This window comes from Aspergillus uvarum (assembly GCF_003184745.1).
Source record: "Aspergillus uvarum CBS 121591 unplaced genomic scaffold BO82scaffold_12, whole genome shotgun sequence".
Taxonomy (NCBI): Eukaryota; Fungi; Ascomycota; class Eurotiomycetes; order Eurotiales; family Aspergillaceae; genus Aspergillus; species Aspergillus uvarum.
In genome coordinates this window covers 331330-357192 of record NW_020291309.1, presented here as the reverse complement: position 1 = coordinate 357192, position 25863 = coordinate 331330, and the positions used below count along the sequence as shown (strand labels likewise).

Sequence of the window (25863 nt, the reverse complement as noted above, 5' to 3'; positions counted from 1 at the left end):
AATATAACAACCTCAACTCATCGGACCGTGAATGGCTAGACAACTCATCAACTTTCAAAGACAATTTGATACTGCCCGTAGCAATAGCTGCACCTGAAGGGAGTAGTGCATTTCTATGGACTTTAGCATGAATAGGCGATGCCGAGTTCAACCAGTTGATGGGCGCCCGGGGCATCATGACGAGTTGCGTAACTCTTGATGGTAAAAATTTCATCAACAGTCTTCCCAACCGCGCCAGTATAAATTGCCTTAAGTTCGCACGTTTACCAAAATCCGCAGCGGTCAATTGTTGTTGACAAGATCATGTGACCACGCGATACTTTGGTGTCCAGCGATTGCAGGCAGACGCGCTAGGATGTGGCGAGCGCGTCCTACTGACTCGGCGAAACAACAACCGCCACCACCAGCGATCAAGCGACAATTAGAGGGCATTAAACATAGGCCGATACGTATCATCCATGTAAGTCTCTTCTTGATGCGCTATCTCATAACCCTTCTAATGTACATAGGTATCGCCCACGACCCGTCCTCAGAGAGAATGCCACGAGCACGCCGTCGAAGCTCCAACCCGGCACTCCCGGGAGCTCCATCGACCGGCTTTCGAGGCCCTTCAAATGCCCTGGATCGGCCACCCCTACACGCACATCAGACAAGCCTGCGAGGAAGAGACGGAAAGTGAACTACGCAGGGGCCGACGGAGAAGGCAATGATGAGGATGAAAAGCCGTACACAAACGAGGACCGTCTCGCGCTCGCCACCCGGGACGTGAATAGGTTTCCTGTCTTCAAACCGAAGGACAAGGACACGGCCTTTCGACAGAGATTCAAGGTGCCGCTTATCAACAAACAAGTGGATAATTTTGGTGCCCGACCAGCCCCGACGCTGGGGATGAGGCAAGGCGCGACGTTCGTCGTGAAACCGTTGCATGACCCCAGTGGCGAGTTTGCGATAGTGCTCTACGACCCGACTGTTGATGAGGTGGAAGAAGAAGAGCCCAAGAAAGAACCGCAAGGCGATACAGAGGGTGAAAAGCCTCAACTGGACGAACCGCTGGTACATAAGAGCTTGGCAGATATTCTTGGACTCAAGAAGAAGGTCGAAGACAGGCCTAAGGTCCCCGTTGTCATCGATCCACGACTGGCAAAGGTTCTACGGCCGCATCAGGTGGAAGGTGTTAAGGTGAGTATCGCTCCCGGCGGAAGATGGTTTGCTTTCTCTGACTAACATGAACTCTTACGTAGTTCCTTTATCGTTGTACAACCGGAATGGTAGACAAGAACGCGAATGGGTGCATTATGGCTGATGGCATGGGCTTGGGTAAAACGGTATGATGATCGGCTCCGAATTAGTTCCATCTACTCACAATAGCAGCTTCAATGCATCTCGTTGATGTGGACATTGCTCAAGCAATCCCCGGAGGCTGGAAAGACTACCATTCAGAAGTGCATCATCGCGTGCCCTTCCAGTTTGGTTGGAAACTGGGCCAATGAGCTTGGTAGGTCACAAGTGAGGATCGGACAACACGTTAACTGACATTATTTGCAGGCAAATGGCTTGGCAAGGATGCAACAACCCCATTTGCAGTCGACGGCAAGGCCTCAAAAACGGAGCTCATTGCTCAAATGAAACAATGGGCCATCGCGTCCGGAAGATCGGTCGTGAGGCCGTGTCTGATCATTTCTTACGAAACCCTTCGCTTGTATGTTGATACACTGAAGGATAGCCCGATTGGGTTACTACTATGCGACGAAGGCCACCGACTGAAAAACAAGGAGAGTTTGACCTGGACTGCACTCAACAGCCTGAATGTACAACGCCGGGTGATCTTGTCTGGTACTCCAATCCAGAATGATCTGTCGGAGTACTTTTCACTTCTCCATTTCGCGAATCCGAACCTCCTGGGCTCGCAGAACGACTTCAGAAAGAGGTTCGAGTTGCCAATTCTTCGAGGAAGAGATGCCGCGGGCTCAGAAGAAGATCGAAAGAAAGGAGATGAACGGCTGGCTGAGCTTTCAGGCATTGTGAACAAATTCATCATTCGCCGAACGAACGAGCTGCTGTCTAAGTACTTGCCGGTCAAGTACGAGCATGTCGTATTCTGCAACATGTCCCAGTTTCAACTCGACCTCTACAATCACTTCATTCAAAGTCCAGAGATCAAGAGCTTGCTCAGGGGTAAAGGGAGTCAGCCGTTGAAAGCTATCGGGCTATTAAAGAAGCTTTGCAACCATCCTGATCTCCTGAATCTATCCACGGACCTTCCGGGCTGTGAACACGCATTTCCGGATGACTATGTCCCTCCCGAAGGACGAGGACGCGACAGAGATATCAAATCCTGGTATTCCGGCAAGATGATGGTCTTGGACCGTATGCTGGCACGTATTCGCCAGGACACGAACGACAAGATTGTTTTGATTAGCAATTATACGCAGACATTGGATCTCTTCGAAAAGCTTTGCCGGTCACGGGGATATGGCTCTCTGCGATTGGACGGTACCATGACCGTGAACAAACGACAAAAGCTCGTCGACAAGTTCAATAACCCCGATGGAGAGGAATTTGTGTTTCTTCTCAGTAGCAAAGCGGGTGGGTGTGGTTTGAACTTGATAGGTGCGAATCGACTGGTTTTGTTTGATCCCGACTGGAACCCGGCAGCCGACCAGCAAGCCTTAGCGCGTGTCTGGCGTGACGGTCAGAAGAAGGACTGTTTCGTCTACCGCTTCATCGCTACTGGCTCAATTGAAGAGAAGATATTCCAGCGTCAATCACACAAACAATTACTTTCTTCGTGCGTGGTGGACTCCGCCGAGGATGTCGAGCGACACTTTTCTCTGGAATCACTTCGCGAGCTGTTCCAATTCAAACCGGATACTAAGAGTGATACGCACGATACCTTCAAGTGCAAGCGCTGTCGGCCCGATGGGACACAATACATCAAAGCCGCTGCCATGCTGTACGGTGACACCAGTACTTGGAACCATTTTGTGAACGATGGAGAGACTGGGCACCTCAGCAAGATTCAGGACTTGCTGATCCGACAGGAAACTGGGGAAAGAGATGTCTCTGCGGTTTTCCAGTATATCAGTCATTGATAGACAGCGACCACGATTTTATCTTGTCATGTCTTAGCGTGCATTAAACAAGCCTCTCAAATATATGATTCAATGCCTTTACACTAATATATGAGAACCATGAATTCCATTATTGTAAACGGGATTGAGGTGGTTGTATTTGAGCGAGGGTAAACACACTGCCAGTACCAGTTATCGATTAGGCGGTAAGGAGTTGGCGGCAATGCTGAGTGCTGACACTACGTCACATCGCGTCCGCTATCCAGTATCCACGTTGTGCCAACGCATCTTCCTGTGAGAGCTCCCCACATTGGTATTGACATCGTGTCTACTGCCGAGCGACAAGGCTAATTATTGGCATTAGCAAAGTGACCGTGAGGGCGACTCTACCTACCCAAGGAAGAAGCCGTGCCAACTGCGACTGATGGCTTCGGAATAATAGCTGGCTGCTAACTTTCCATACTAGTTCATTTACAGCTCCTCCTTTCTGTCGAGTCAACACCGCCTCACCGCCCAGCCTAGCCAGAACGACGCTTGCACACCATGAAACCCATCTAAAATCAGCCCCCGGAGCTTAATCAGTCGTTCGATTTTATAGGAATCGGAGCGATGGATCACTCAATCCAACGTTCGCTGAACGATAAGCTCTACGACCGGAGGAAACAGGGAGCTTTGGAGTATGGATATTTTTTTTATCGATAAGAGGCCAGAGTAGTCGCAATCAACGGGTAGTCAAACTAACTCATGCGATTCTCCTACCAGGCTCGAGAAGGTCGTTCGCGAAGCCGCTTTCAGGGGGGAGCACGAGGAGATCCAGAAGATCGTCGACCAGCTCTGTCACGATTATGCCTACGCCGTGCATCAGCCTCATGCCAGGAATGGCGGCTTGATTGGCCTCGCTGCCGCTTCGATAGCGTTGGGATCCGTGAGTTCCATCCAAACCCTGTTCCCTCGCCAAAGCAACCTCGATGTCCCGGGTATATTGAACTGTTGGATTACTATCTAGGAAGGTGTTGCACCGTACTTGAAGGAGATCGTACCGCCGGTGCTCGCATGCTTTTCTGACCAAGATGCGCGCGTTCGGTACTATGCTTGCGAGAGCATGTACAACATTGCCAAGGTTGCGAAAGGGGAGATCCTACTCTTCTTCAATGAGATCTTCGATGCCTTGAGCAAAGTGAGTGCTTGTTGTCGATGAGCTTGGATTTGCTGTCTGCTAACCATTGTCCTTTGTGGTTCCATAGCTTGCTTCCGACTCCGAACTGTCAGTCAAAAACGGCGCAGAACTTCTCGACCGACTTGTCAAGGATATCGTTTCCGAATCGGCAGCCTCCCATGTCTCAGTGCTGCAGCTCACGGAGAAGCAGCAGGCAGATCCAGAGTCGTTGGAGGATGCGGATCTACCGACTGCGTTCTCGCTCCCGAAATTCATCCCCTTGCTTAAAGACCGGATCCACGTCACCAGTCCTTTCACCAGAACATTTCTGGTTTCGTGGCTCACGCTCCTGGACACAATACCTGACCTCGAGCTCATCTCGTTTCTGCCGGACTTCCTCGGAGGGCTGATCAAATTCCTCGGGGATCCGAATAGAGATGTCAATATCGCGACTCAGGCGCTTCTGGATCGCTTTCTGTCGGAGATCAAGAGGATTGCTCGGCTCAAGAAGGGAATCGAGGAAAGCCGCAAAGACCAAGGGAGCGAGAATAGACAGTCCACGACGAGCGACGGCCTCAGTGTGACGACGACGACCGATCAGACTCTGGCTGTCGAGTCGGAGACAACTGACAACGCGATAGAAGATTCTGAGATCGATTCCGTGACCGATGAAGATGGATTCAACGCAGACGGAGACTGGATTCCTGGCCAAGACGTCCAGATCGATTATGCAAGGATACTGGAGATCCTCGTGGGATATGTTGACACATCATTCGGTGAGCTATGATTCACTTGCTCTAGTCCCTGGTGGAACAGCGACTTACGCGCTATCATAATCCGCTAGTGGAAGAAATGCAGTTGACGGCTTTGCGTTGGATCGACAATTTCTTCGAGATCAGTCCCGAAGACATCTTACCCTTTGTGCCTCGCCTGCTGACCCAAGTCCTCCCGGCGATGTCCAGCGGCTCGGACCAAGTGCGGCAGGCCGCCAACCGAGTGAATACATCTCTGCTGGAATACATCGTCACGTTGTCCGAAGACACGTCGGAGGAGACCTCCCGACAGGGGCCAGCAACGACCAAGCCCAGTAACACGAATAGCAAAGACGTGGTCGTCGAACGACGGTCGTCCACGCCAGGCAGCAGACCCTCCGAAGGCCCGTCGACCGAGCCGACCCCCAGGAACAGCATCATCTCCACGTCCGTGCCGCCCGCCGATCTCGACTACGCGGCGGCGGTCAACTCGCTGACGCTGCAGTTCCTGAACGAGAACGAGACCACCCGGGTCGCGGCCCTGTCCTGGCTGATCATGCTCCACCGCAAGGCGCCGAAGAAGGTGATCGCGTTCAACGATGGCACGTTTCCGGCCTTGCTCAAGACGCTGTCCGACCCCGCGGAGGTGGTGGTGACCAAGGATCTGCAGCTCCTCTCGCAGATCTCCCGGAACAGCGAGGACAGCTACTTCAAGTCCTTCATGGTGAACCTGCTGCAGCTCTTCTCCACCGATCGGAGTCTGCTGGAGGTGCGCGGGAACCTCATCATCCGGCAGCTGTGCATGAACCTCAGCCCCGAGCGCATCTACAGGACTCTCGCAGACTGTCTCGAGAAAGAGGAGGTGAGATTTTACCACCACACTCAAGAACCATCACGACTGAAACCCCCCACTGACTATTTTCCATGACGTGACTACAGGACCTCGAGTTCGCCAGCATCATGGTCCAGAATCTCAACAACAACCTCATCACCGCCCCCGAGCTCTCGGAGCTCCGGAAGCGGCTGAGGAACCTCGACAACAAGGTAGGGTGTATCGGCAGCACATATTCCAAGAAACTGACCCAATGTCAGGACGGCCAGGCCTTCTTCGTCGCGCTATTCAGGTCCTGGTGCCACAACGCGGTCTCGACCTTCTCGCTCTGTCTGCTCGCACAAGCCTACGAGCAAGCATACAATCTCCTCCAAGTCTTGTACGATTTTCTCTTCCCAACCAATCCCGGTGTTCATAGTCCACTAATGAACATCTGCCAAAGTGCCGAGCTCGAAATGACCGTCAACATGTTAATCCAAATCGACAAGCTGGTCCAGCTGCTCGAATCCCCCGTCTTCACCTGTCAGTTATCTCTGCCCCAGCTCCCGCACATCAAAGCTCATCAACCCCAACAACAACAGACCTCCGTCTCCAACTCCTCGAACCAGAACGATACCCCTACCTCTACAAATGCCTGTACGGAGTCCTGATGCTCCTCCCGCAAAGCTCCGCCTTCGCCGCCCTGAAGAACCGACTCAACAGCGTCAGCAGCATCGGACTCCTCCACACCGGTCCCCGACTGTAAGCCCCCACCCCCTCCTCCCCACAAGCATCAGAATCCCAAACCCTGCATTCAGAATAGCAATCTCTAACACCCAGTAAAATCCAGAACCGCCCTCCCCTCATCCCTACCCACCAACTCGACCTCCACCTACGACCGCCCCACCGGCAGCAGCCGCCTCAAACGCGAAGACTCCTCCAGCTCAACCTACACCACCTCCTCCGCTGCGGCCGCGGCAGCAACCTCCGCATCACTATCATCCAGCACCTCCTCGATCCGGTGGGTCGAACTCCTCGACAAATTCAAATCCGTCCAGGAGAAGGCCCGCCGCGCCCAGCGCGCCTCGCAGCGACCCCTTGACCAGGACGGCGGCGGGCCCTTTGGCGGTGACGGAAGGGGACTCATACAACACCCCGGCGCAGGCGGCGGCGTCGATCTGGTTCACCGCGGGGCCCGCGACCGAAGTACCATCGCCGCCCTGTTGCCAGATGTGCCGAGGGGAGGCGCGGCGGGCTTGGGGATGGGGATGGGAGGAGCCGGAGCCGGAGCCGGTGGTGGGGACGGGGCGCGCGCCGGTGGGCCCGATGCCGGTGGTCATGGTGGTTCGGCGAATGCAGGGGCAGGTGCAGGGGCAGGTGCTGGTTCTGGGCCGGGCGCTGCAGCAGCAGCTGGGGGCGGCGCGGCCGGTCGAGCCGCGGCCGGGGCCGGGCACAGACATAAATCCAGTCTCCCGAACCTGGGTCGCTTGGGGATCGGGAGTCGCAAGTCGAAACGGTGATTGTTTCGGCTATTCTTGATTTCTGGGCCTCGGAGAAGACGGGGGAGGGGGGGGTTCCTTGTTTTGCGTTTTCGTTTTGTTTTGTTTGTTTTGCATTTCGGGAAGTTGTCAAGAGAGCGGAAAATGGGGCCCCGTTTCGTTCCATCTTTATATGGAGGTGAATGGGGAGGTCGGTGAATGATGAACAGTAGAGAGGAGGTGCTGCAGCGCGGTGTCTTGAACCTGCCTATCCCGAGATTACCCAGGATATATCCCTAGATGTGAAGCTGTCACTGCTTGTATCCCGCCTTGCTTCACAATGATGTGCGGGAGCTTGCCATGATGAATATGATATCATTAGACCATCGCATCCCAACCTCGAGATTTACTATACCTTTCTTTGGCTCCTTCACGTGACTGATGGCAAACATGTGGAAGTCAGATGCTAGTAGCAAACGTATATTCGGGGTAGACCGTGTAATGTATGTACAGTAAGGGCAGCAAGAGCAGTTTGAAACAGATAGATGCGCCGTCGAGGTCTCGCTAATGGGCTCGAGTAAAATATGGACAGATAGAAAGTGCAACATCGCTTGAGCGATCACAACTCCGAAGCAGAAACAAGACGACGGAGGCTAGAACCAACGGAGCATAGTCAGCGGTCGAAACAGATCATGCATGAAAGGCGTCAGCAAGATGGTAGCATATGACTCCCAGAAAATAGCCACGAGGAGATGCAGAGTGTTGAAAGGCCAATTGAACCGGCAGTTGGGAAGCTCCTGGATGACCCGGGGACCAAGTTTCAACTGCGCGGGAGCGAGATAAGCCAGCGCACAATGGTGCGATTCTTTGTGATAGATGGATCGAACCAATCTCGCACCCATCGCAGCATGGACGAGACATCCGAGGTCAGCTTCAAAGGCAAGAAAAACCATGGACTTTTTCCCGCTTGGGTGCTGGACCCGACGAATGGAATGAACAAGCAAAGAAGGACAAGTCGTCATATCCTCCACACGAGACGTTATGTCGAGGATCAATGGTCGAACGATATGGAATTGAGGCGAAGCGTTAGATCGGGTTGGGTGTGGTGCCAGAATCACCGCCAGCGCGAATCCCCAGATGATCCCCATGTTGGGGGCTTCCAGTAGCCGCCCGTGGATTGCTTGGAGACAGTGCCGGTGGAGGAGTTCGATCCGCTGGAATAATGGTATTCGCCGTCGACATACTGCACGCCCGAGAAGGTGCTCCGGTGCTTGCGACGAGCATAACGCTGCTCTAGACGGTAAAGCTCCAGCTCTGTGAAGCCATTCTGTTAGCATGGGGCTGCTTTTGCGGGGGGGTTGCGATCGGGTCCGGGAGTGGTCAGGGGCTTGCACTGGCGCGCGACCATGAGGAGTTCAGAAACAACGTACTTGCTTGCAACTTCTCAATGAAGCCCATTTTGTGAGTGATAATGTGAGTGATTTTGTGTGTGTAGTTGTGTTGGAGAGTGGTTCGGCTAGTTCGGAATCGGGCCGTTAACGTTTGGGGGCGGAGGGAGGAGAATTGTATAAGATTGTTGGGTCAAGTATTTTGAAGGGACCAGGTTGCAATCGAGCGAGCGATATCTCTGAGTGAGCCTTGAGCTGCACGAGAAGGAGGGAAGGCTGGTTTATGCAGTAGTGCGGTAGGGGATGGGTGGATGGTGGGAAAGGGAGCTAGATGCAAGTCCGAAGCAAAGTAGCCGAGTGCCAGTGCGATTGGAGGGTTAATAGCTTTAGTGGCAGGGAGACGCAGTGGCTCGGAAGGGTTGCACCCCAGGAGAGACTCTGCTCCGGAACTAAAGTGGAGGGGATAAAACTAATTGGGACTCGAGGGAATTATTGGCAACACTATAGGACTAGAAGGCACGGAAGAGGAACCGAAAGGAAATAAGCCGAGAACGAACGTGGGGTTTGGGGGGAGGGGGAGTAAGAGGGGATAGTGAATGAGACGAGTCCACGAGGGAGGGAGGGGAGGAGGGGAAGAAGAAAGAAGAAGCAGAAGCAGAAGAAGCAGAGAAGAAACTGACGGAGTGTCGACAGAGCGACCTTGACGGACAGGGAAGGAAGACGGCAACTTGACGGCAACTCGACTGCAACTGGACTGCAACTGGACTGCAACTGCGACTGCAACAACGTGGGCTGTGGGGACCTTAACTGAACTGGGTTTAGCCAGGGGTGGAACGAGGTTTAGTTTCTTGGTCTGGTCTTAGACTCTTCGTCTTGGAGCAATTGCCAGTTGGGCTAACAAAACCTCATGGCAAAATCAAAAACACACAGTCTCCCTCATGGCCCGTGTGGCCTCGTCAACCCCTGACTAGTCGAATACTAGCCATCACTAGCCCCAACACCATCACACTATCCTTCCCCTTCCGCTTCATTCTCAACACGACCAACACGACATATGGCTACACCTTGCTGGAAATCAACCATCAAGGTTTGAATCTATTCGTATAGTCACCCTTGGCAGCTCACCCAGGAACTTGTTATCCCATGGCCCCATCGGGTCGATCGTCGAGAAAACTCCTTTCTGCATGCTTGTTTGCGGAGGATAAACGTGATGGTCTGTCCCTGGGCTGCAACGCACGGCCGCTTTCCGGGTTGACACCTGCAGTTCCCATGGACGCAAACGGTCCGATCGGCAGGTGATTCTTCGACATGCTTTCCCACAATGGACAATAGTTTGGGTTTTGGTAGTTGTTGCTGAAATACTTCAGCTGCTGATCAGACACGCGACCCGACGAGAATTGACCCGACGAGAGAGCCAGAGACGTCCGACACAGCCCCGAACGGGCCTGGCGTACCCAGCCAAGTGGTCGTATCCATGGTCGACTTTCAATAGCCCTGCCGAACGCTGTCCCAAAGCCCTGACCCAAACTACAAGATGCTGGAGCTCCATCGGACCCCCGCCGGCCGGTGGTTTGGGTTAGATAGAGAAGAAGGCTGGTCGTTAGACTAGCTGCTAGTCTACTGACCGGTACCTGGCACCATTTTAGTTGATGATAAACTCGTTCTGATTGTCAACGACCGCGTGAGCTGCGAGTCGTGTCTCTTAATCTAATTGACCGATGGAACTGCTTCCCAAAGTATATTTACGTAAGCCTTGGTCTCTGGTGGTCCAGATCTCCATAAGAAGCCCAAGAAAATAATACGATACACCCACGAGCTAGCTAGCTCACTTCTGTCGCTGGGGGAAGGACGGGCCAGCGTCTTGCTCCACTTCCTCCTCTGCTTTGCTTTCCGATCCCTGCTCTTCCGTGAGAGACATTTCCTGCGCTGTGGCGGACGTTAGCGTTCGAAACGAGTTCGTATGGCTTGCTTACGGGGGGAGTGGGGGGGAAAAGCAAACTCCACTTACTGTTCCACAATTCAGAGTAAATGCCATTCTGTTCCAGAAGTTCGCGGTGCGAACCTATCTCCACCACACGACCCTCCTTCAGCACCAGGATCTGGTCGCAGTCGTAGATCGTGCGCAATCGGTGGGCCACGAAGACGCTCGTGCGGCGCTTCTCCTTAAGAATACTGTTGATGTTCTGCAACAGTGCCTTCTCAGTGTAGGTGTCCAATGCAGAAGTCTGGTCGGGTTATCCGTTAGCTCCTTGGCTAAGCCCATAGCACAAGCCAGTCTACTGGCTGGAAGGGCATGACACTTACCGCCTCGTCGAAGAAGAGAAGCTCGGGATCCTTCAGGATTAACCGCGAGACAGCCAGTCGCTGCTTCTCACCACCGGAAATCATCATCCCCCGCTCTCCGACAGCCGTCCTATATCCATCAGGGAGCTTCTCGATCAGTTCGTGGATGTGCGCGCGTCGCGCAGCCTTGCGGACCGCTTCATCGGTCGCGTCAATCTGTCCATACCGGATATTGTGTTCGATCGTGTCGTTGAACAGGGGAGTATCCTGGGGCACCACCCCGATGGCCTTGCGCAGACTCTCGAGCGTCACGTCACGAATGTCTTGCCCGTCGATGAGGATCCGGCCCTCCTGGACGTCGTAGAAGCGGAAAAGCAGGCGCAGAATCGTTGATTTGCCGCAACCACTGGGCCCGACGACCGCGAATTTCTGACCGGCAGGGATCGTGAAGCTGGCGTTCTTGAGGATCGGCCGCTCCGGATGGTAGCCGAAGGTAACGTTCTCGAACCGGATCTCACCCCCTTGGTTCAGCACCAGGGGCTTCGCGTTGGGCCGCTCAATGATGTTCACATTGACCTTTTGCAGGTTGAACAACGTTTCCATGTCCAACAGTGACTGGCGAAGCTCGCGGTACACGGATCCGAGGAAGTTGAGAGGGACGGAGAGCTGGAAGACAAGCTGATTGACCATGACCAGGTCACCAACGGTCAGAGTGCCAGTAGCCACTCCGTCGGCCGCAAGGTACATCATTGCCGCCAGGGCGCTGGAGAAGATCATGTTCTGCCCAGAGTTGAGGAATGCCAGGGAGGTGGTGACTTTGATCGAAGCATCCTCGTAATTCTTGAGCGCCTTGTCGTAGCGAGCAACCTCAAATTTCTCGTTGTTGAAGTACTTGACGGCCTCGTAGTTGATCAGGGAGTCCACAGCAACGGTGGCACCACGATTGTCGGCTGCGTTGGCCTGCTTCCGAAACTTGGTTCTCCAGGCGGTGGTGGTGATGGTGAAGGCCGAGTATGCGAGCATGGTAGTAGCCGTGATCGCTGCGAATTTGAAGCCATACTGATACGTCTGTCGTCACGGTTAATAAGGACATTGAACCATTCAGATAGGAACAGATCGGGCCAAGCTATACCAAAATCCCGCACACGAGGGAGATTTCCAGCGCGGTAGGGACGACGTGGAAAACCATGGAGGTCAACAAGAAGCTGATACCCTTGGTACCACGGTCAATTGCCCGCGTCAATCCTCCGGTCTGGCGCGTGAGGTGAAAGTTCAGATCGAGGCGTAGTAGATGTTCAAAGACGTTTCGCGCAACCCTGCGGATCGCCTTTTGGGCTACACTGGCGAAGACCGCATTTCTGAGTTCCTGGAACACAGTGGCGCCGATTCTGGTGACACCGTCTGGCAGTTCACGGTTAGGTCTGCGCAGTTGAACGGCGAGATCCTGACTTACAGGCGATAATCATCGAGCCCGCTACTGTATAGGCCGTGCCACCTACAGTCGCAAAATCCACATTCATCGAGTCAACGATGTTTTTGAAGTAGAAGGGTACCTCGACGTTCAAGATCTAGAGGCGCCCGGTCAGCACACCAGTCTGAATGACCAACCTTCTCCATGCAACTAACCTTAGCTCCGATAAGTAGAGAAAGGGCGCTTCCGACTCGAAGCTTCGTTCCCCAATCGTCCTGCACCGTATTCAATTAGCACCGCTCCGAATAGCTCCGCCGCACTTCCATCCGAGCCCTCCTCTTACCTTTGGCCAAAGGTACTTTGCCATCTCCTTCATGATCGCCCAGTCCGCTTTTCTTTGTTCCTTGGTTGCTAGCGTGGCCTCGCTAAGCAAGTCCTTCTTCTTGGGAGTAGTGGTGGCATTTTGTTTCCGGGGGGCTGCGGTGGAAACCTGCGTCGCATTCGCTGCTCCTGGTTGTACCGCGATTGGAGTGGTAGGGGTTTTCAGGGTGGGAGGTGTGCTCGCAGACGCCTGTTTCTTGTCGGATTCGCCGGATGTCGAGACGGCTCTGAATTGCACTCCGTATGAGGCAGAGGTCCATGAGGTTGAGCGCATGACGAATTGGCGCTGGTATACGAAGCGCCCCGGGACACGCCAACACGGCGATCGGGCGGCCCTGGGCAGCATGGTGGCCGGTCAACAATCTTTCACAATGACCGGGAAATATTAAAGACTTCCTCCGCTCTCAATGGCGCATTGTAGTGTCGGACAGAGAGAAAAGGGCACAAGGGTTCTCCGCGCGAGACGCCGGCTTGTGAATGAGGACCCGCCGGGTTCGGAGGAAATCGTCGGCGGGGGGATGCGCGGGGAGATCGGGAACCCTGATCCTTGGAACTGAGTTAACGAGCTTTCGCTGGCAAGATGAAGTGCTAAAAAGGGTTAAGATGACAATGTGTATTTGGCGGTAGTCGTCAAGGGGTTTATATGCGAGCCGACAGACTGAATGACACGAATGATGGCAGATCTGGCGCAATCGCCGATTTTGTATTGTTGGACAAATCTCCGGTAATGGAATTACCACTTTTGTCCCGCGGTTCATGCCAACGCAGGCGGTAGGCGCTCGTTTACCCATTTGGACAATAAGAAGGATTCCCTCTTTTTACTGCAGTCCTGCTTCAAAGATCGCTTGGTTGATTGCGGTAGAAGACAGCTATCAGGTAACTTCGCAAAGGAGCGTGTGGTTGCAATTGTCGTTATGAGCTTTGGTGCAAGACGAGTTGGTTTGATTGTAACGAATGGCTGGAAATTGCTAGTCGAGATAGAAATGGGCTTGTAGTTCATCAATCGTGCCCATGTTGTCTTAGAAACTAATGATGATGCTGCTATGCATACATATCAGGTAGTACGAAATAGCCTCGTCTCTTAATGGCAGGGGAGGAATCACAACCACTCCTCCAACTCGTACTATAACTAACTAACTAGTGAGATCGGTATGACATCAGCGGGAAGCCGTCTGGCGCACAAAAACCACCACAGCTCAATACAACACTTCTCACTGTTGTGATGAAGGCTTATTCCCTAAGAGAAACAAACCCATCTCTGCCATTACAAGGGAGTCTGGCCTCGCTTCCGCCGTGCAACCGCAGACCAGAAACCACAAAGGCAGAAGTGGTCGAAGTCCGGCCATTGAGTGAGTGCCAAGCCGAAGAGCAACGCTTTCCCCGATCAGGAACTGCGAAGAATTACTGCGATTACCGCGGAGGACAAGCCGAAGCATCCTCGTTCAGCTCCCAATTATCTTCCGCTTCTCTTCGCAGATTCACACACTCCCCTTCCAACAATGGCAACAGGCCAACCTTTGAGGGGAGCCGTCCGGGCCCTGTCCTGGACTCGTGTTCTTCCCCCTCGGGCGCGACAAGGAGCTTTGCTGCACCGCGCATGCCAGACCAGAGGCATCCAGATTCGCGCTGCGCCCGCGGAACAGCCTGCAACGGTCAATGGAGACAATCTTCCTGTGTCCAGCACTCCCACATCAGCTGAGTCCGCTGGTAGGTCTTGTCGCAAATCCAATTCAACCTGGTGCAGGCAATTGGAGCCTTCGGTTCACATTGAAACTCCTTGCTAATATACTCCTATGGATATAGATGCTCGGTTCGATGTCATCGGCGCACCCTACTCGCTCCTGTCGGTTTCACTTTCCGCTTCGCAGAATCTGTACACTCGCCGAGGGACGTTGGTTGGACTGAGTGGGAAAGCAGACAATGTATGCAAATACCGGGACTTTCGCAATCTGCCCACGTACGAGCTACCTCTAATATCTGATACGGCCAGGTGATTTCCACCTTGAGTGTCCTCGAACCTTTCCGAAGAGCTGTTGTCGGCGTGCCGTTCCTCTATCAGAAGGTCTGATTTGTCTCCATAAGTCGAGGAACTTGGGGCTAAATTCCCGCGCAGATATCCTCCGCCAGCCCGGTGACGGCCCTGGTCTCCGTCCGCTCGCCGAATACCTCTTTTGCGGTCGTACACCTCAATGGCTCGGTCGATTGGATGGTCGCTCAAAGGCGAGCGCTACTTGCCTGGACGGGTCGTTCGCTCTCGATTCGACCCACCATCAACACGAACCTGGTTCGTCTCATCCGGAACATCACATGGTCTCAAGATTATAGCTAATTCGCGAAGAGCCTGGCCCACTGGGGTAGTTCTGAGGTCACTGGCAGAGGCTTGTTGGCTCTGGTTGGCAACGGCCAGCTGTATTCGGTCGAGCTCAAGGCTGGCGAGCAATACATAGTCCACCCAAGGTATGCTTGTCGAATCTATCCACTTTGCAGACACTCGGCTGACTGGTCTGAAACAGCAATGTTGTTGCTTACACCATCTCGTCCAACCCCCCTCGTCCCTACCGCTTCAAGTCTACCACATTGAAGCTTCAGGTTCCAGGCCTTAAGAACCTGCCTGCCTTCATCCAAAGCTCCATCCAGAATTCCAAGTTCCTCCAAGCTATGTCCGAAGGGGATACTTGGAAAACTACAATGAAGCTGGTTCACAGGCTTCGTACCTGGTCTCGAATGACCATCTGGGGCGACAGGGTAAGCTCAATCGATTCACCCTTGAGATGTATTGCGTCCATTACTGATACCGAGCAGCTGTTCCTTCAATTCGACGGCCCTACAACTATTCTTCTTCAGAGCCGCGGTCCTCGCATCAATGAAGTTCTGACGACGCATGAGGTGAACGAGCTAGCCAGTGCTCCGCGTGGACTGACCATTGGCCCAGCGAAGCCTCCAACACCGGCGGAAGAAGCATCGCGGAAAGCCGCAGAGGAGGCGGTGAATGCTGCCCCTGCTCCCTCCCGGACGGTGGACGACTTGTTCCAAGAAGCAAAGGGCACGTCGCAGAGCGTCGCCAGGCTCACCAAGGATGGCAAGGTGGTTTTCGAGAAGCTGGAATAAGCCAGTTGAGTGTTTAAGCAATCTGTTTCAATTATCCTGTTTCGTTGCATAAGTCCGAGCTCAATTATTGAAGGGTTCATTTTCATTGCAGGCTCAATGTACTATAGACAGCATGCGTTCGACTGTACGCCAAACTCTCTTCATGAATCCAATCCCATATCTTGCTGATCGCGCTTGGATCGTCTGCTGCCTTTTCTTAACTTCTGCCACTTCATCTCTCGAACTTGCTCATTAAGAAATACAGTAAACACGGGCAGCAATGGCGTAAAGTATGGAATAGGTGAACAACATTCCGGGCCAAGGGTCCTGCAAGGGGTTTCAATAGACCGGGGATATCAGGGTTTGCTCATCATATCTGACTTCTCTGTTGTGCCAAGACCCCCCTTGGTACTGAATGTTTTGAACGACTCGTTCATTAGCTAGTCTGCCCGTAAGGGATAATAACTCACACCATGGCGACGAAATCCCCCCGAATGACTCCGTTCGATTTCAAAATTTTATCTCCGGCCCGTGCCGGCGCCTCGTTCTCATCGAGGCTCATTCTGTATCGCCGTTCTTGCTGAGAGGGCAGTTCTTGACAAGAATAGTGGCAGGGTTACCTTGCCTCCCTTGGAGTGACCTGTCGGACGGACGAGAATCGTGGCCCACGGGAACACGAGTATACCGGCCTTTGGGCACGATGACGAGCAACATGCGAACGCACGAGTTTGACCTTCCGAGTGAGCTTCCCGCGGAGGACATCGACGAACTCGATCACAGCCATGGATCGACTTCAACCACGCAGGTCGACGCGGAACCCGACAAGGACGAGCGTGTCGACGGGCGGCAACGTCCTCTCGAGGCGGCGCAAGAAGGAAGCAGCAACACGATCGACTCAGTGGAGAAGATCGGAGCTGCCGCGGCCACGACGCAGCTGGCACAAGGGCCTCATGGAGCTCCAGATGGGGGTATGGCCGCGTGGCTGACGGTTTTGGGTGGCTTCTGCGCTATGTTCGTCAGCTTCGGCTGGGTCAACTGTGAGTTCGTGGCTCGCAGCACACGAAAAGAGTCTCGTTTGGGTGGTATTTGTTGCTGATGAGCGAATTCAGGCATGGGCATTTTCATCGATTATTACAAGACACACCAGCTGAAGGACGAGTCCACAAGCACTGTGACATGGGTCACGTCTCTGATGACTTTCATGATGTTTTTCGGGGTACGTCGATGCCGTCTACTCTCCCTCCGCCAGCCCTACGCATCCTTGCAACTGACCAGGAGCCATCCATGACCCCAAAGGGCCCCTTCGTCGGGATACTCTTCGACAACTTCGGACCCCGGTACATCGTTCTAGCGGGCACCTTCTTCCACGTCTTCGGCCTCATGATGATCTCCATCTCCACGGAGTACTACCAGTTCCTCCTGGCGCAGGGCCTCTGCAGCCCAATCGGCACCAGCGCCCTCTTCCACTGCAGCATCAACTCGATCAGCACTTGGTTCGGCCGCCGCCGCGCCCTCGCGCTCGGCATTGCCACCAGCGGCGCCAGCCTGGGGGGTGTGATCCTCCCCATCATGCTGACCCGGCTCTTCGACCAGCTCGACTTCGGCTGGGCGGTGCGCATCTGCGCCTTCCTGATCCTGTTCTGCCTGGTCATCGCCAACTGCACGCTGAAATCGCGACTCCAGCACCGCCGCAAGCCGTTCCACTTCCGCGACTTCGTGCGGCCCCTCCGCGAGGTCCCCTTCCTGCTCACCACCGCCGGCACCTTCTGCTTCTTCTGGGGCATGTTCCTCCCCTTCAGCTTCATCCCCAGCCAGGCGCAGAAGAACGGCATGTCGGCCTCGCTAGCATCGTACCTGATTCCCATCATGAATGCCGCTAGGTTCGTTTGCCCAAACCCTTTCCCCACCCCCCAAAAGTTATCCCCTTCCACCCCAAACCCAACCTGACCAGCCCTCAAAAACAGCACCCCAGGCCGCATCATCCCGCCCTACCTCGCCGACCTCTTCGGCCGCTTCAACCTGATGATCCTCATGACCTTTCTGTCGGTGATCCTCGTGCTAGGCCTCTGGCTCCCCACGCACGGCAACGTCCCCTCCATCCTCTTCAGCGCCTTCTACGGCTTCAGCTCGGGCACCGCCGTCTCCCTGGCCCCCGCGCTCGTCGCCCAGATCTCCGAGATCCGCGAGATCGGCGTCCGCAGCGGCACGTATTTTTTCTTGGTTAGTTTCGCCGCCCTGACCGGCACGCCCATCGCGGGCGCCCTGCTCCCGGACCCCCTGCGCGGGTCGTATCTCAAGCTGAATATCTTCTGTGCGGTGGTGATGTTCTCCGGGGTGGTGTTTTATTGTCTTGCGAAGTTGTGGATTAGTGAGGGGAGGGTCGTCAAAAAGGTTTGATTATTATTCTCCCGGGGTGGGGGGAAGGATGAATGACGGGGTAATTCAGAAAGGAGAGGGTAAGGGAATTTATAGACGGTATGGGATCAAAATGTTGTGTCCAATCATCATATTGCTAGCTAGTATATGTGTGTTTAAGAGTGGGTGACTTTCCTAATCAAGAATGGTAAAGTAATTTCAAATCATATAACTCAAAAATTCTTCCCTCGAACTCCTATTCCCAACTTCCAACTCCAAAATAACGCCCTCGCTCGATGGGGTCAATGATGGTTCATACCAAAAATGCATATGTGCAAATGCAGAAGAAGAAGAAGAAGAAGAAGAAGAAGAAGAAGAAGAAGAAAAAAAAGGAAAGCGAACACACAAAATGCAGACCTAAGATGGCACATCCTGCCTTCTTAAAGGGAAATCCAAATATCGCTTGACAAAAAGCGAGGGAAGTCTTCTATACCAAAACGCCATTGCGCATGCTCTGAACACTCTTCATCCCCACTCCCTTCAGCTTGCTCAGCTCTGCGAGACTGTGGATGTGGACTTGAGCTGCTGCGGCGGCGGCTTGCTCTTGCTCCAGTTCCGGGCTCTCGACATGCTGATCCATCTCGCAGAGACAGTCGACGATGGCCTCGGCCTTTTTGACCCCCACGCCTTTCAGAAGCTTGATCTGACTCACGTCACGGGAGTTGATGATGGAGAGGAGGTGAATGGTTCTTGGGGATGGAGGCTCGAATGCTTCGGCCATATCGATGGGGGTTTTAGTGCGGGTGCGCTTTCGCCGCCGGGCATGGGTGATCTCTTCGAGGTCGACCTCGATTTCCTCGATCTCTTCGTCTTGATTCACCACTTTCTGGGTGTCTTCGTCTTCGGCAGGCTCGTAGTCTGCGTCAGAATCGTCCGCGCTGGTGCGTTTAAGGGTTGTTTTGGCGGCGGGTTGCTTCTTGAGGGACAGCATGCTTCCGAAGTCACGCTTGCTGGGGTGAGAATTGACGGTGCTGCTGGTCGTGTCGACAGCTAGGGTTTCCGTGTGGGATTTGCCGTGAATACGTTCCTTCAGAGTGGCGATCTTCCGAGCTAGCTTCTCGTTGTTGGGGAAGAATGGAAGTGCCAGTTGGTACATCTTGAGAGCAAAGCTGTCCTCTCCACGGCCTTGGTGCTGTTTGGCCATGAGAAGGTATGACAGACCCTCCGCTCGCGCGTCTTCCGATCCCTCAATCCGTTGCTCGAGAAGCTCCAAGCGGCGTTGCACTTGCTCATTGAGCTCGCGAACTTGCGTCTGTCGTGACTGCTCGCTGACCGCTCGCACAGCGAGGATTTCCTCGACTTTTCTCTCAACCATCTCCTCAATCCTCGCGGCTGAGAAGTCCTCGAATTGCTTTGATGGCTGCTGATGAGTCGGTTGTGCGAGACGCATGGGCTGTTTCGTGATTCGAACGGTAGTGTCGGCGCTGAGAGATGTACGCTTCGGTAAATCGGGCTTCTTGAACTGGGTGGAGTAGCGCGGTTGTGACTTGTCGGAGTAGACGTGGAATGCTTTCAGCGGCTTTTCGCCAGGGTCCGCAGCGTCTTTGGCTGCGGTTGTGGTTAGGTTTACATTGACGGATGCAGTCAGAGGGCGTAAGGGTTGGCGTAGCGTGCCCATGATTGAAGGCCGTGCCACCGGCCTTGGGGGTCCCTTGAAGATGGGTTCGTTTTCCACTTCGCGCACTTCAATCTTCTTCGTTCGGTTGGCGAAGTTGAGGGAGCTGATTGTATCCAGGTGATAGGACTTGACAGGGGCGAGGTTCAAGATCATGACCGTCAGCCCATTGTTCTGGCCCAAAGAGAGGATCCGAGTCATTTTCGATTCGCGGTATGGAATTCTGGAGTGCTTCTTGCTGATCGCTTCCACGCATTGAGCGAGGACAAATAGACTCTTGTTAATACTGGCAGATTCGACCATGCGCTCCTTGTCATTGTCAGTCCGACGGTTGTCCTCCGAGCCGGCAAGATCAATGGCCGACGCAGTGCTGACGCAGGTTTTGTCACCAGTGCTCACTGTCACGCGCACACAGAGGATGGCGTGAGATCGTGATGAGTGGGCATTTAGCTGTAGCGAAGTGAGCAATCAAGCGTCCCAATGAGGAGCATGGATACACACCTTGGTGGCAGACGTCGATCTGTTGATGTTCGCCTGATCATACAAGATCTCAAATTCCTTGAGGTTGTGGCATGGTCTCTCCGTCAGGCCGACAACCACAGTCTTGCCTCCATTATCACGGAGGGGCAGGCCTGCCAATGTTCTCTTTTCTGGAGGCTCGAACAGGTCGAAAACCTTGTCGTTGTAGATCTCGTAGTAACTCAAAGAAACGTTGACCGTGGTTTCGCCATTGCTTTCCTTCTCCATTTTCCGGCTGCGCCTGTATATGCTGCTGAGGAGACGAGGGATAACGCCTCTATCAACCAGGCTTTTTCCGCCTCGCATGGTGTGCGTCTTTCCTGTACCCGTAACTCCGTATGCGAAAAGTGTGACATCGAAGCCGTTGAAGAGGTGTTTGACGGTCGGTGCGACTGCGCATTGAATCAGATGGGTATAGTCCATGACTTGAATTCCCAGGACTCACCCTCAGCCTCATACAGCTCCTGCTGTGTGGCTTCCGCCTCGTAGACAGCATTGAACTGGAAGGAGTATTCTTCGCTCTCATTCTTTGGGTTCGGGATCCGTACAACAGTATCCCTATCCCTCAGTGTTGCCAATGCTCCTTTCTCTTGTGTGGTGGACTTTTTGTCGGCACCGTGGGCAGACGGGCCAGTGCGAAGAATGACGTCCAAGTCGCGCTCCGACTTAAGCAGAGGTCGAATACGTGCGACGACCCGAACACTCATTGTGTATTATGGAATATGTGCCAGCACAACCAAAGTACACTGATTTCCAAACTCAAATATTGTATGGTACCAACAATTCGTGCTTATCCAGGTTGTTCGTGCCCTTTTGAACTGACCTTGTGGACCAATTATGCTCCGAACCCTGAAGGCGTGGGTATCAAAGTCATTAAATATGGGTTGGGCGGGCGTAAGAACCGGGACTGTCGCTCAACGTCGCAATATTAGGTCGGCGCCAGATTCTAGTACAAAAGTTGCACAATTGACTTTCGTTGACAAGACCACAGCGCAGCAAACAAATTGATCGAATGCGGATTCTGCACAAGGGGAGTGCGAGTGGTGTTGAAGGGCCGTTGATGACGAGATGGTCTCGAATTGACGAAAGCGACAGGGATAGCCTCGTTGTGGTGCGACTGGCAGCGGTCACCGCTGTTGGCACGGCAACCACGCCCACGTTCTCCCTGCTTGTTCGTCTTCCCGCCTGCACATGTGGGAACTACGACAAGTATAGTACTTGTTAGAGACTATATATCCATACTTAGGTCTTGATACACTACAACTCTGACGGCGTTTTTAGATTTGATACCGACCGAGTCACCTCTGTCTGCCACTTCTGCCACAATCAGCCGATCCCAATAGGCATCTGCCAGCCATTGTCTTTGATATTTATATAGAAACAACACTTGATTAAGACAGAACCCCTGGATACGAAGTAAGGCAGGGAGATGCCGAAAGTGACAAGCAGCAAAGTAGACAAGGACACGAACTAATCAATCCATGGTAGCGATACCCCATGCCCAGTTGGAAATCTTCTTAGAACTGGACTACTAATAACCTACCTTGGTTAGTATGAGATCATTATGCCACACCACACAGCTTTGCAGGAGGCATCCATAATCGTATGTCGAACACAAGCAATCTCTGCTGAATTTTCGACCCCAAATTCCATATCTACAGCCTGGTACAGACTGTAGATTATCTCAAGAATACGAGTTGAGAGAATTTCCCCTTGAATTGACATTGAAGGTGTAACTAAGAGGAAGCTTGCTTGTAAAGGAGCAAGTCGGGCTCGGATGCGGTGAGGTGCTGATTGGCCGGTTGGCGGCAGCCGCAAAGGCCACCGTACACCATCCACCATCCACCATCCACAGGTCCGGTCCACCGGTCACTTACCAACTCGACTCTACCTAATTACGCTGCGGCTCTGACTTGAACGCAACTCACCACCTCTCTTCTCCTGGTTGCATTTCCCTCTTTCTCGCCGGAGTCTCACATCTACGTGTTCTCCTGCTTGACTCTCAGAGCCTCTCCAACCCGTGCGGTTTGGTGAATCTATCCCCCGGTCATTGGTACCCAGTCGCTCTCCGCTCCCCTCCCTAAACTCTCCCACCTGTTTCGAATTGTCGACTAACCATCGCCCCTTGGCCCAGTGACCTTGCAACGATTCACAAACCATCCCGCACAACTTCCACTACAACCGTCTACAGTCATAACTCACAGCCGACCTCCATGGCAGCACCACAAGGGGGTTATCCTCCCCAAGAAGGGTACGGTCAGCCTGTCGGTTACGGAACTCCCGAACAACAACCGCCCGCGGGGCAAGGCCAGGCTGGCGCACGAAAGAAGAGACAATATGCAGGCGAAGCCTTCGACTTCGGCTCCGGCGCCAATGCTGCCTTAGGAGGCCAGTTACCGGCCGGTGGTAGCTATGGTGCGTACCCGGCGCAAGCTCCAGCGGCTGCGGGATACCAGCAACCCGCCTACGCAGACCCTACCCAGATGCACGCCGCTGCCCCAACTTACGGGGCGCCCGCCTCCCCGCCGGTCGCACAGATGACCCAGCAGTTCGGTGCTATGGGAGTCACCGATCCACACTTGATGCCGCCGCAGCCCGTGGCTCAAGCCCCCCAGGCTCCGCGGGCAGTCCCTCTCAACCAGCTCTATCCTACAGACCTCCTCACTCAGCCGTTCAACGTTGCCGAACTCGACTACCCCCCGCCTCCTATCGTTCTCCCGCCGGGTGTAAGTGCCCCTGGCCGTTCTCCATAACACGGACGGAAACGCTAACTTCGCTCATTAGACCAGCGTTTACCCCTCTCCCTATGCCAATTGCCCCCCGAAATACGTTCGCTCCACATTGAATGCGGTTCCTACGACACACTCGCTCCTGAAGAAGTCCAAGCTGCCCTTCGCGCTTGTCATCCAGCCATATGCAGCGCTGCACGACTCCGAAGATCCCATCCCAGTCATTCCCGATCAGGTCATCTCCCGTTGCCGACGCTGCCGCTCTTATATCAATCCCTTCGTCACATTCCTCGACCATGGACACCGCTGGCGTTGTAACATGTGCAACCTGACTAATGACGTACCTCAAGCCTTTGATTGGGATACTGCTCTTCAAAAGCCTGCAGACCGGTCGCTGAGGGCTGATCTCAACCATTCGGTCGTGGAATTTGTTGCCCCTCAGGAGTACATGGTTCGCCCTCCTCAGCCGCTAGTTTATCTGTTCTTGATTGATGTCAGCTATGCTTCGGTCACCAATGGTCTGCTCGCGACAAGCGCACGGTGCATTAAGGAAAGTCTCGATCGGATCCCGAACGCCGACCGTCGCACCCGACTCGGCTTCGTCGCGGTAGACTCCAGCCTTCACTACTTCAGCATCCCTCGGGATGGGTCGGACAACTCTGACCCTAGAATGCTGGTTGTTAGTGACCTGGACGAGCCTTTCTTGCCCATTCCGGGTGATCTTCTGGTGACTTTGAGCGAATGCCGGGAGAACATCGAGTCGTTCCTCGACAAGCTGCAAGAGATGTTCCAGAACACCCAGAGCAACGGCTGTGCCATGGGGTCCGCTCTGCGCGCTGGTTACAAACTGATCTCTCCTGTGGGCGGTAAGATGACCGTTCTCAGTTCTTCTCTGCCTAATATCGGCCACGGCTCTCTCACCATGAGAGAAGACAAGAAGGTTCTTGGCACCAGCAAGGAGAATGCGCTCCTGCAAACAGCGAACAGCTTCTATAAGAGCTTCGCCGTGGAATGCTCCAAGGCACAGGTCTCTGTCGACATGTTCTTGTTCTCCTCTCAATACCAGGACGTTGCGTCTCTCAGCAATCTGCCCCGGTACACGGGTGGACAAACGTACTTCTATCCGGGCTGGAACGCCGCTCGCCCAGAAGATGCGATCAAGTTCGCCCGCGAGTTCTCCGAGTACCTCTCATCTGAGATTGGCCTGGAGGCTGTACTCCGTGTCCGCGCTACCACCGGCCTCCGCATGAACACTTTCTACGGAAACTTCTTCAACCGCAGTTCCGATCTCTGCGCTTTCCCCGCCTTCCCCCGCGACCAAGCTTATGTGGTTGAGGTTGCCATCGACGAGACAGTCACGAAACCTGTGGTCTGCTTGCAGACCGCCGTCCTTCACACCACTTGCAACGGCGAGAGAAGAATCCGTGTTTTGACTCTGGCGCTTCCAACCACTCAGAATCTGGCCGACGTCTTCGCCTCGGCGGACCAACAAGCAGTCGCAACCTACTTCAGCCACAAGGCCGTCGAGCGGGCTCTGGGAAGCGGTCTGGAACCTGCCCGGGACGCCCTCCAGGCCAAGGCAGTGGAGTTGCTCTCCACCTACCGGAAGGAATTGGCCGGTGGAAGTGTGAGCGGCGGTGGTCTCCAGTTCCCTGCTAACCTGAGAGCACTCCCCGTTCTTTTCCTTGCCATGATGAAGAATGTAAGTTTTTTTTCTTGTGCCTACTCAGTTTCCCGTCAGCATCTAATTCTCGATTAGCTCGGTCTTCGCAAATCTGCCCAGATCCCCACCGATATGCGCTCTGCGGCTCTCTGCATGCTCTCTACGCTTCCCCTTCCCCTTCTCATCCAGTACATCTACCCGAGGATGTATTCCCTCCACGACATGCCTGACAACGCTGGGCTGCCCGATGAGCAGACTGGCGAAATCGTCCTCCCTCCTCCAGTCAACCTGTCGTCTGAGCGGGTGGTTCCGTATGGCCTCTACCTCATCGATGATGGTCAGACGCAGTTCCTGTGGGTTGGACGTGATGCGGTGCCTCAGCTGATCGAGGATGTGTTTGGGTTGGCGGACCGATCGCAGCTCCGGGTGGGCAAGCAGAACCTGCCGGACTTGGACAACGAGTTCAGCCAGCGGGTGCGTGCGGTGATCGAGAAGAGCCGGGACCACCGGTCGAAGGGGGTGGGCAGCATTGTGGTGCCGCACCTGTATGTGGTCAAGGAAGACGGCGAACCGGGTCTCCGCTTATGGGCGCAGACGATGTTGGTGGAAGACCGTGCGGACCAAAGCGTCAGTCTGGTGCAATGGATGGGCTCGTTGCGGGAAAAGGTTTGATTGCTCCGTTTCCTAAGCGCCTTTGCCTCTGCCAGTTGATCTATTACCCTTTCTGCCGTCATCGACATACGAGTCTATACTTGGAGTCACGCAGACTGACGAGGCTTTCGAACACACCTACAGGTTGTTCAATAATGATAGTTTCTCCCTTGCTGGTAAATCATTTCCACAGATACATCAATACAATTTCCGTGATTATGTCAAGATCTTATTTCCCCCCTCTCTTCTGCTTTCTCTTCAGCGCTCGCTCGGGTGGTGGACTCGATTGGCGGGGTTATTTTTCATTGGGTTGAGTGATGTGCCGGCAACAAGAAAATACAAAAGTTCAGTGGAGCTTGTGGTTAGTGTTGGGCGTGTTGGGTGTTGTGTACATGGATCCGACGCCTCTTTCGGCATATCGAGCCATGTGCTCGCTAATCAAGTACGCCCGCG

At 54.0% G+C, this 25863-nt stretch overlaps 7 protein-coding genes across 7 annotated transcripts; 4 read left to right on the top strand and 3 right to left on the bottom strand.

Moving 5' to 3' along the window:
- Positions 1-176: 176 nt before the first annotated feature.
- BO82DRAFT_430312 (uncharacterized protein) lies at positions 177-7676 on the top strand (the record flags this gene model as incomplete). The annotated part of the gene is made up of 14 exons (XM_025640608.1): positions 177-253; positions 510-1179; positions 1242-1325; positions 1372-1495; positions 1546-3076; positions 3834-3996; positions 4078-4248; positions 4316-5003; positions 5072-5841; positions 5919-6023; positions 6072-6190; positions 6254-6333; positions 6393-6552; positions 6641-7676. 14 exons carry the CDS (start codon positions 177-179, stop codon positions 7308-7310), a joined length of 5412 nt encoding a protein of 1803 aa, XP_025494421.1. The 3' UTR covers positions 7311-7676.
- A 706-nt stretch (positions 7677-8382) lies between these two features.
- On the bottom strand, positions 8383-8726 carry BO82DRAFT_277916 (uncharacterized protein; the record flags this gene model as incomplete). Its single annotated transcript, XM_025631205.1, has 2 exons — positions 8383-8582; positions 8699-8726. The coding sequence occupies 2 exons, from the start codon at positions 8724-8726 to the stop codon at positions 8383-8385; spliced, it is 228 nt and encodes a 75-aa protein (XP_025494420.1).
- A 1589-nt stretch (positions 8727-10315) lies between these two features.
- On the bottom strand, positions 10316-13173 carry atm1 (ATP-binding cassette Fe/S cluster precursor transporter ATM1). Its single transcript, XM_025632207.1, has 7 exons — positions 12694-13173; positions 12566-12625; positions 12393-12507; positions 12072-12340; positions 10961-12007; positions 10665-10881; positions 10316-10582 (listed from the first exon to the last, which is right to left on the bottom strand). The coding sequence occupies exons 1-7, from the start codon at positions 13075-13077 to the stop codon at positions 10482-10484; spliced, it is 2193 nt and encodes a 730-aa protein (XP_025494419.1). The 5' UTR covers positions 13078-13173; the 3' UTR covers positions 10316-10481.
- An 805-nt stretch (positions 13174-13978) lies between these two features.
- On the top strand, positions 13979-16012 carry BO82DRAFT_352193 (AIM24 family protein). Its single transcript, XM_025634626.1, has 7 exons — positions 13979-14438; positions 14535-14653; positions 14722-14793; positions 14845-15015; positions 15070-15188; positions 15245-15476; positions 15534-16012. The coding sequence occupies exons 1-7, from the start codon at positions 14231-14233 to the stop codon at positions 15837-15839; spliced, it is 1227 nt and encodes a 408-aa protein (XP_025494418.1). The 5' UTR covers positions 13979-14230; the 3' UTR covers positions 15840-16012.
- Positions 16013-16530: 518 nt separating this feature from the next.
- Positions 16531-18288, top strand: BO82DRAFT_330266 (MCT family MFS transporter; the record flags this gene model as incomplete). Its single annotated transcript, XM_025633090.1, has 4 exons — positions 16531-16855; positions 16928-17034; positions 17115-17698; positions 17783-18288. The coding sequence occupies 4 exons, from the start codon at positions 16531-16533 to the stop codon at positions 18213-18215; spliced, it is 1449 nt and encodes a 482-aa protein (XP_025494417.1). The 3' UTR covers positions 18216-18288.
- A 32-nt stretch (positions 18289-18320) lies between these two features.
- BO82DRAFT_305022 (kinesin family protein) lies at positions 18321-21074 on the bottom strand (the record flags this gene model as incomplete). Its single annotated transcript, XM_025632206.1, has 3 exons — positions 18321-20298; positions 20350-20759; positions 20813-21074. The coding sequence occupies 3 exons, from the start codon at positions 21072-21074 to the stop codon at positions 18661-18663; spliced, it is 2310 nt and encodes a 769-aa protein (XP_025494416.1). The 3' UTR covers positions 18321-18660.
- Positions 21075-22247: 1173 nt separating this feature from the next.
- Positions 22248-25649, top strand: BO82DRAFT_352192 (COPII subunit SEC24). The gene is made up of 4 exons (XM_025634625.1): positions 22248-22420; positions 22502-23093; positions 23152-24798; positions 24856-25649. The coding sequence occupies exons 2-4, from the start codon at positions 22581-22583 to the stop codon at positions 25429-25431; spliced, it is 2736 nt and encodes a 911-aa protein (XP_025494415.1). The 5' UTR covers positions 22248-22420; positions 22502-22580; the 3' UTR covers positions 25432-25649.
- The last annotated feature ends 214 nt before the right edge of the window (positions 25650-25863 follow it).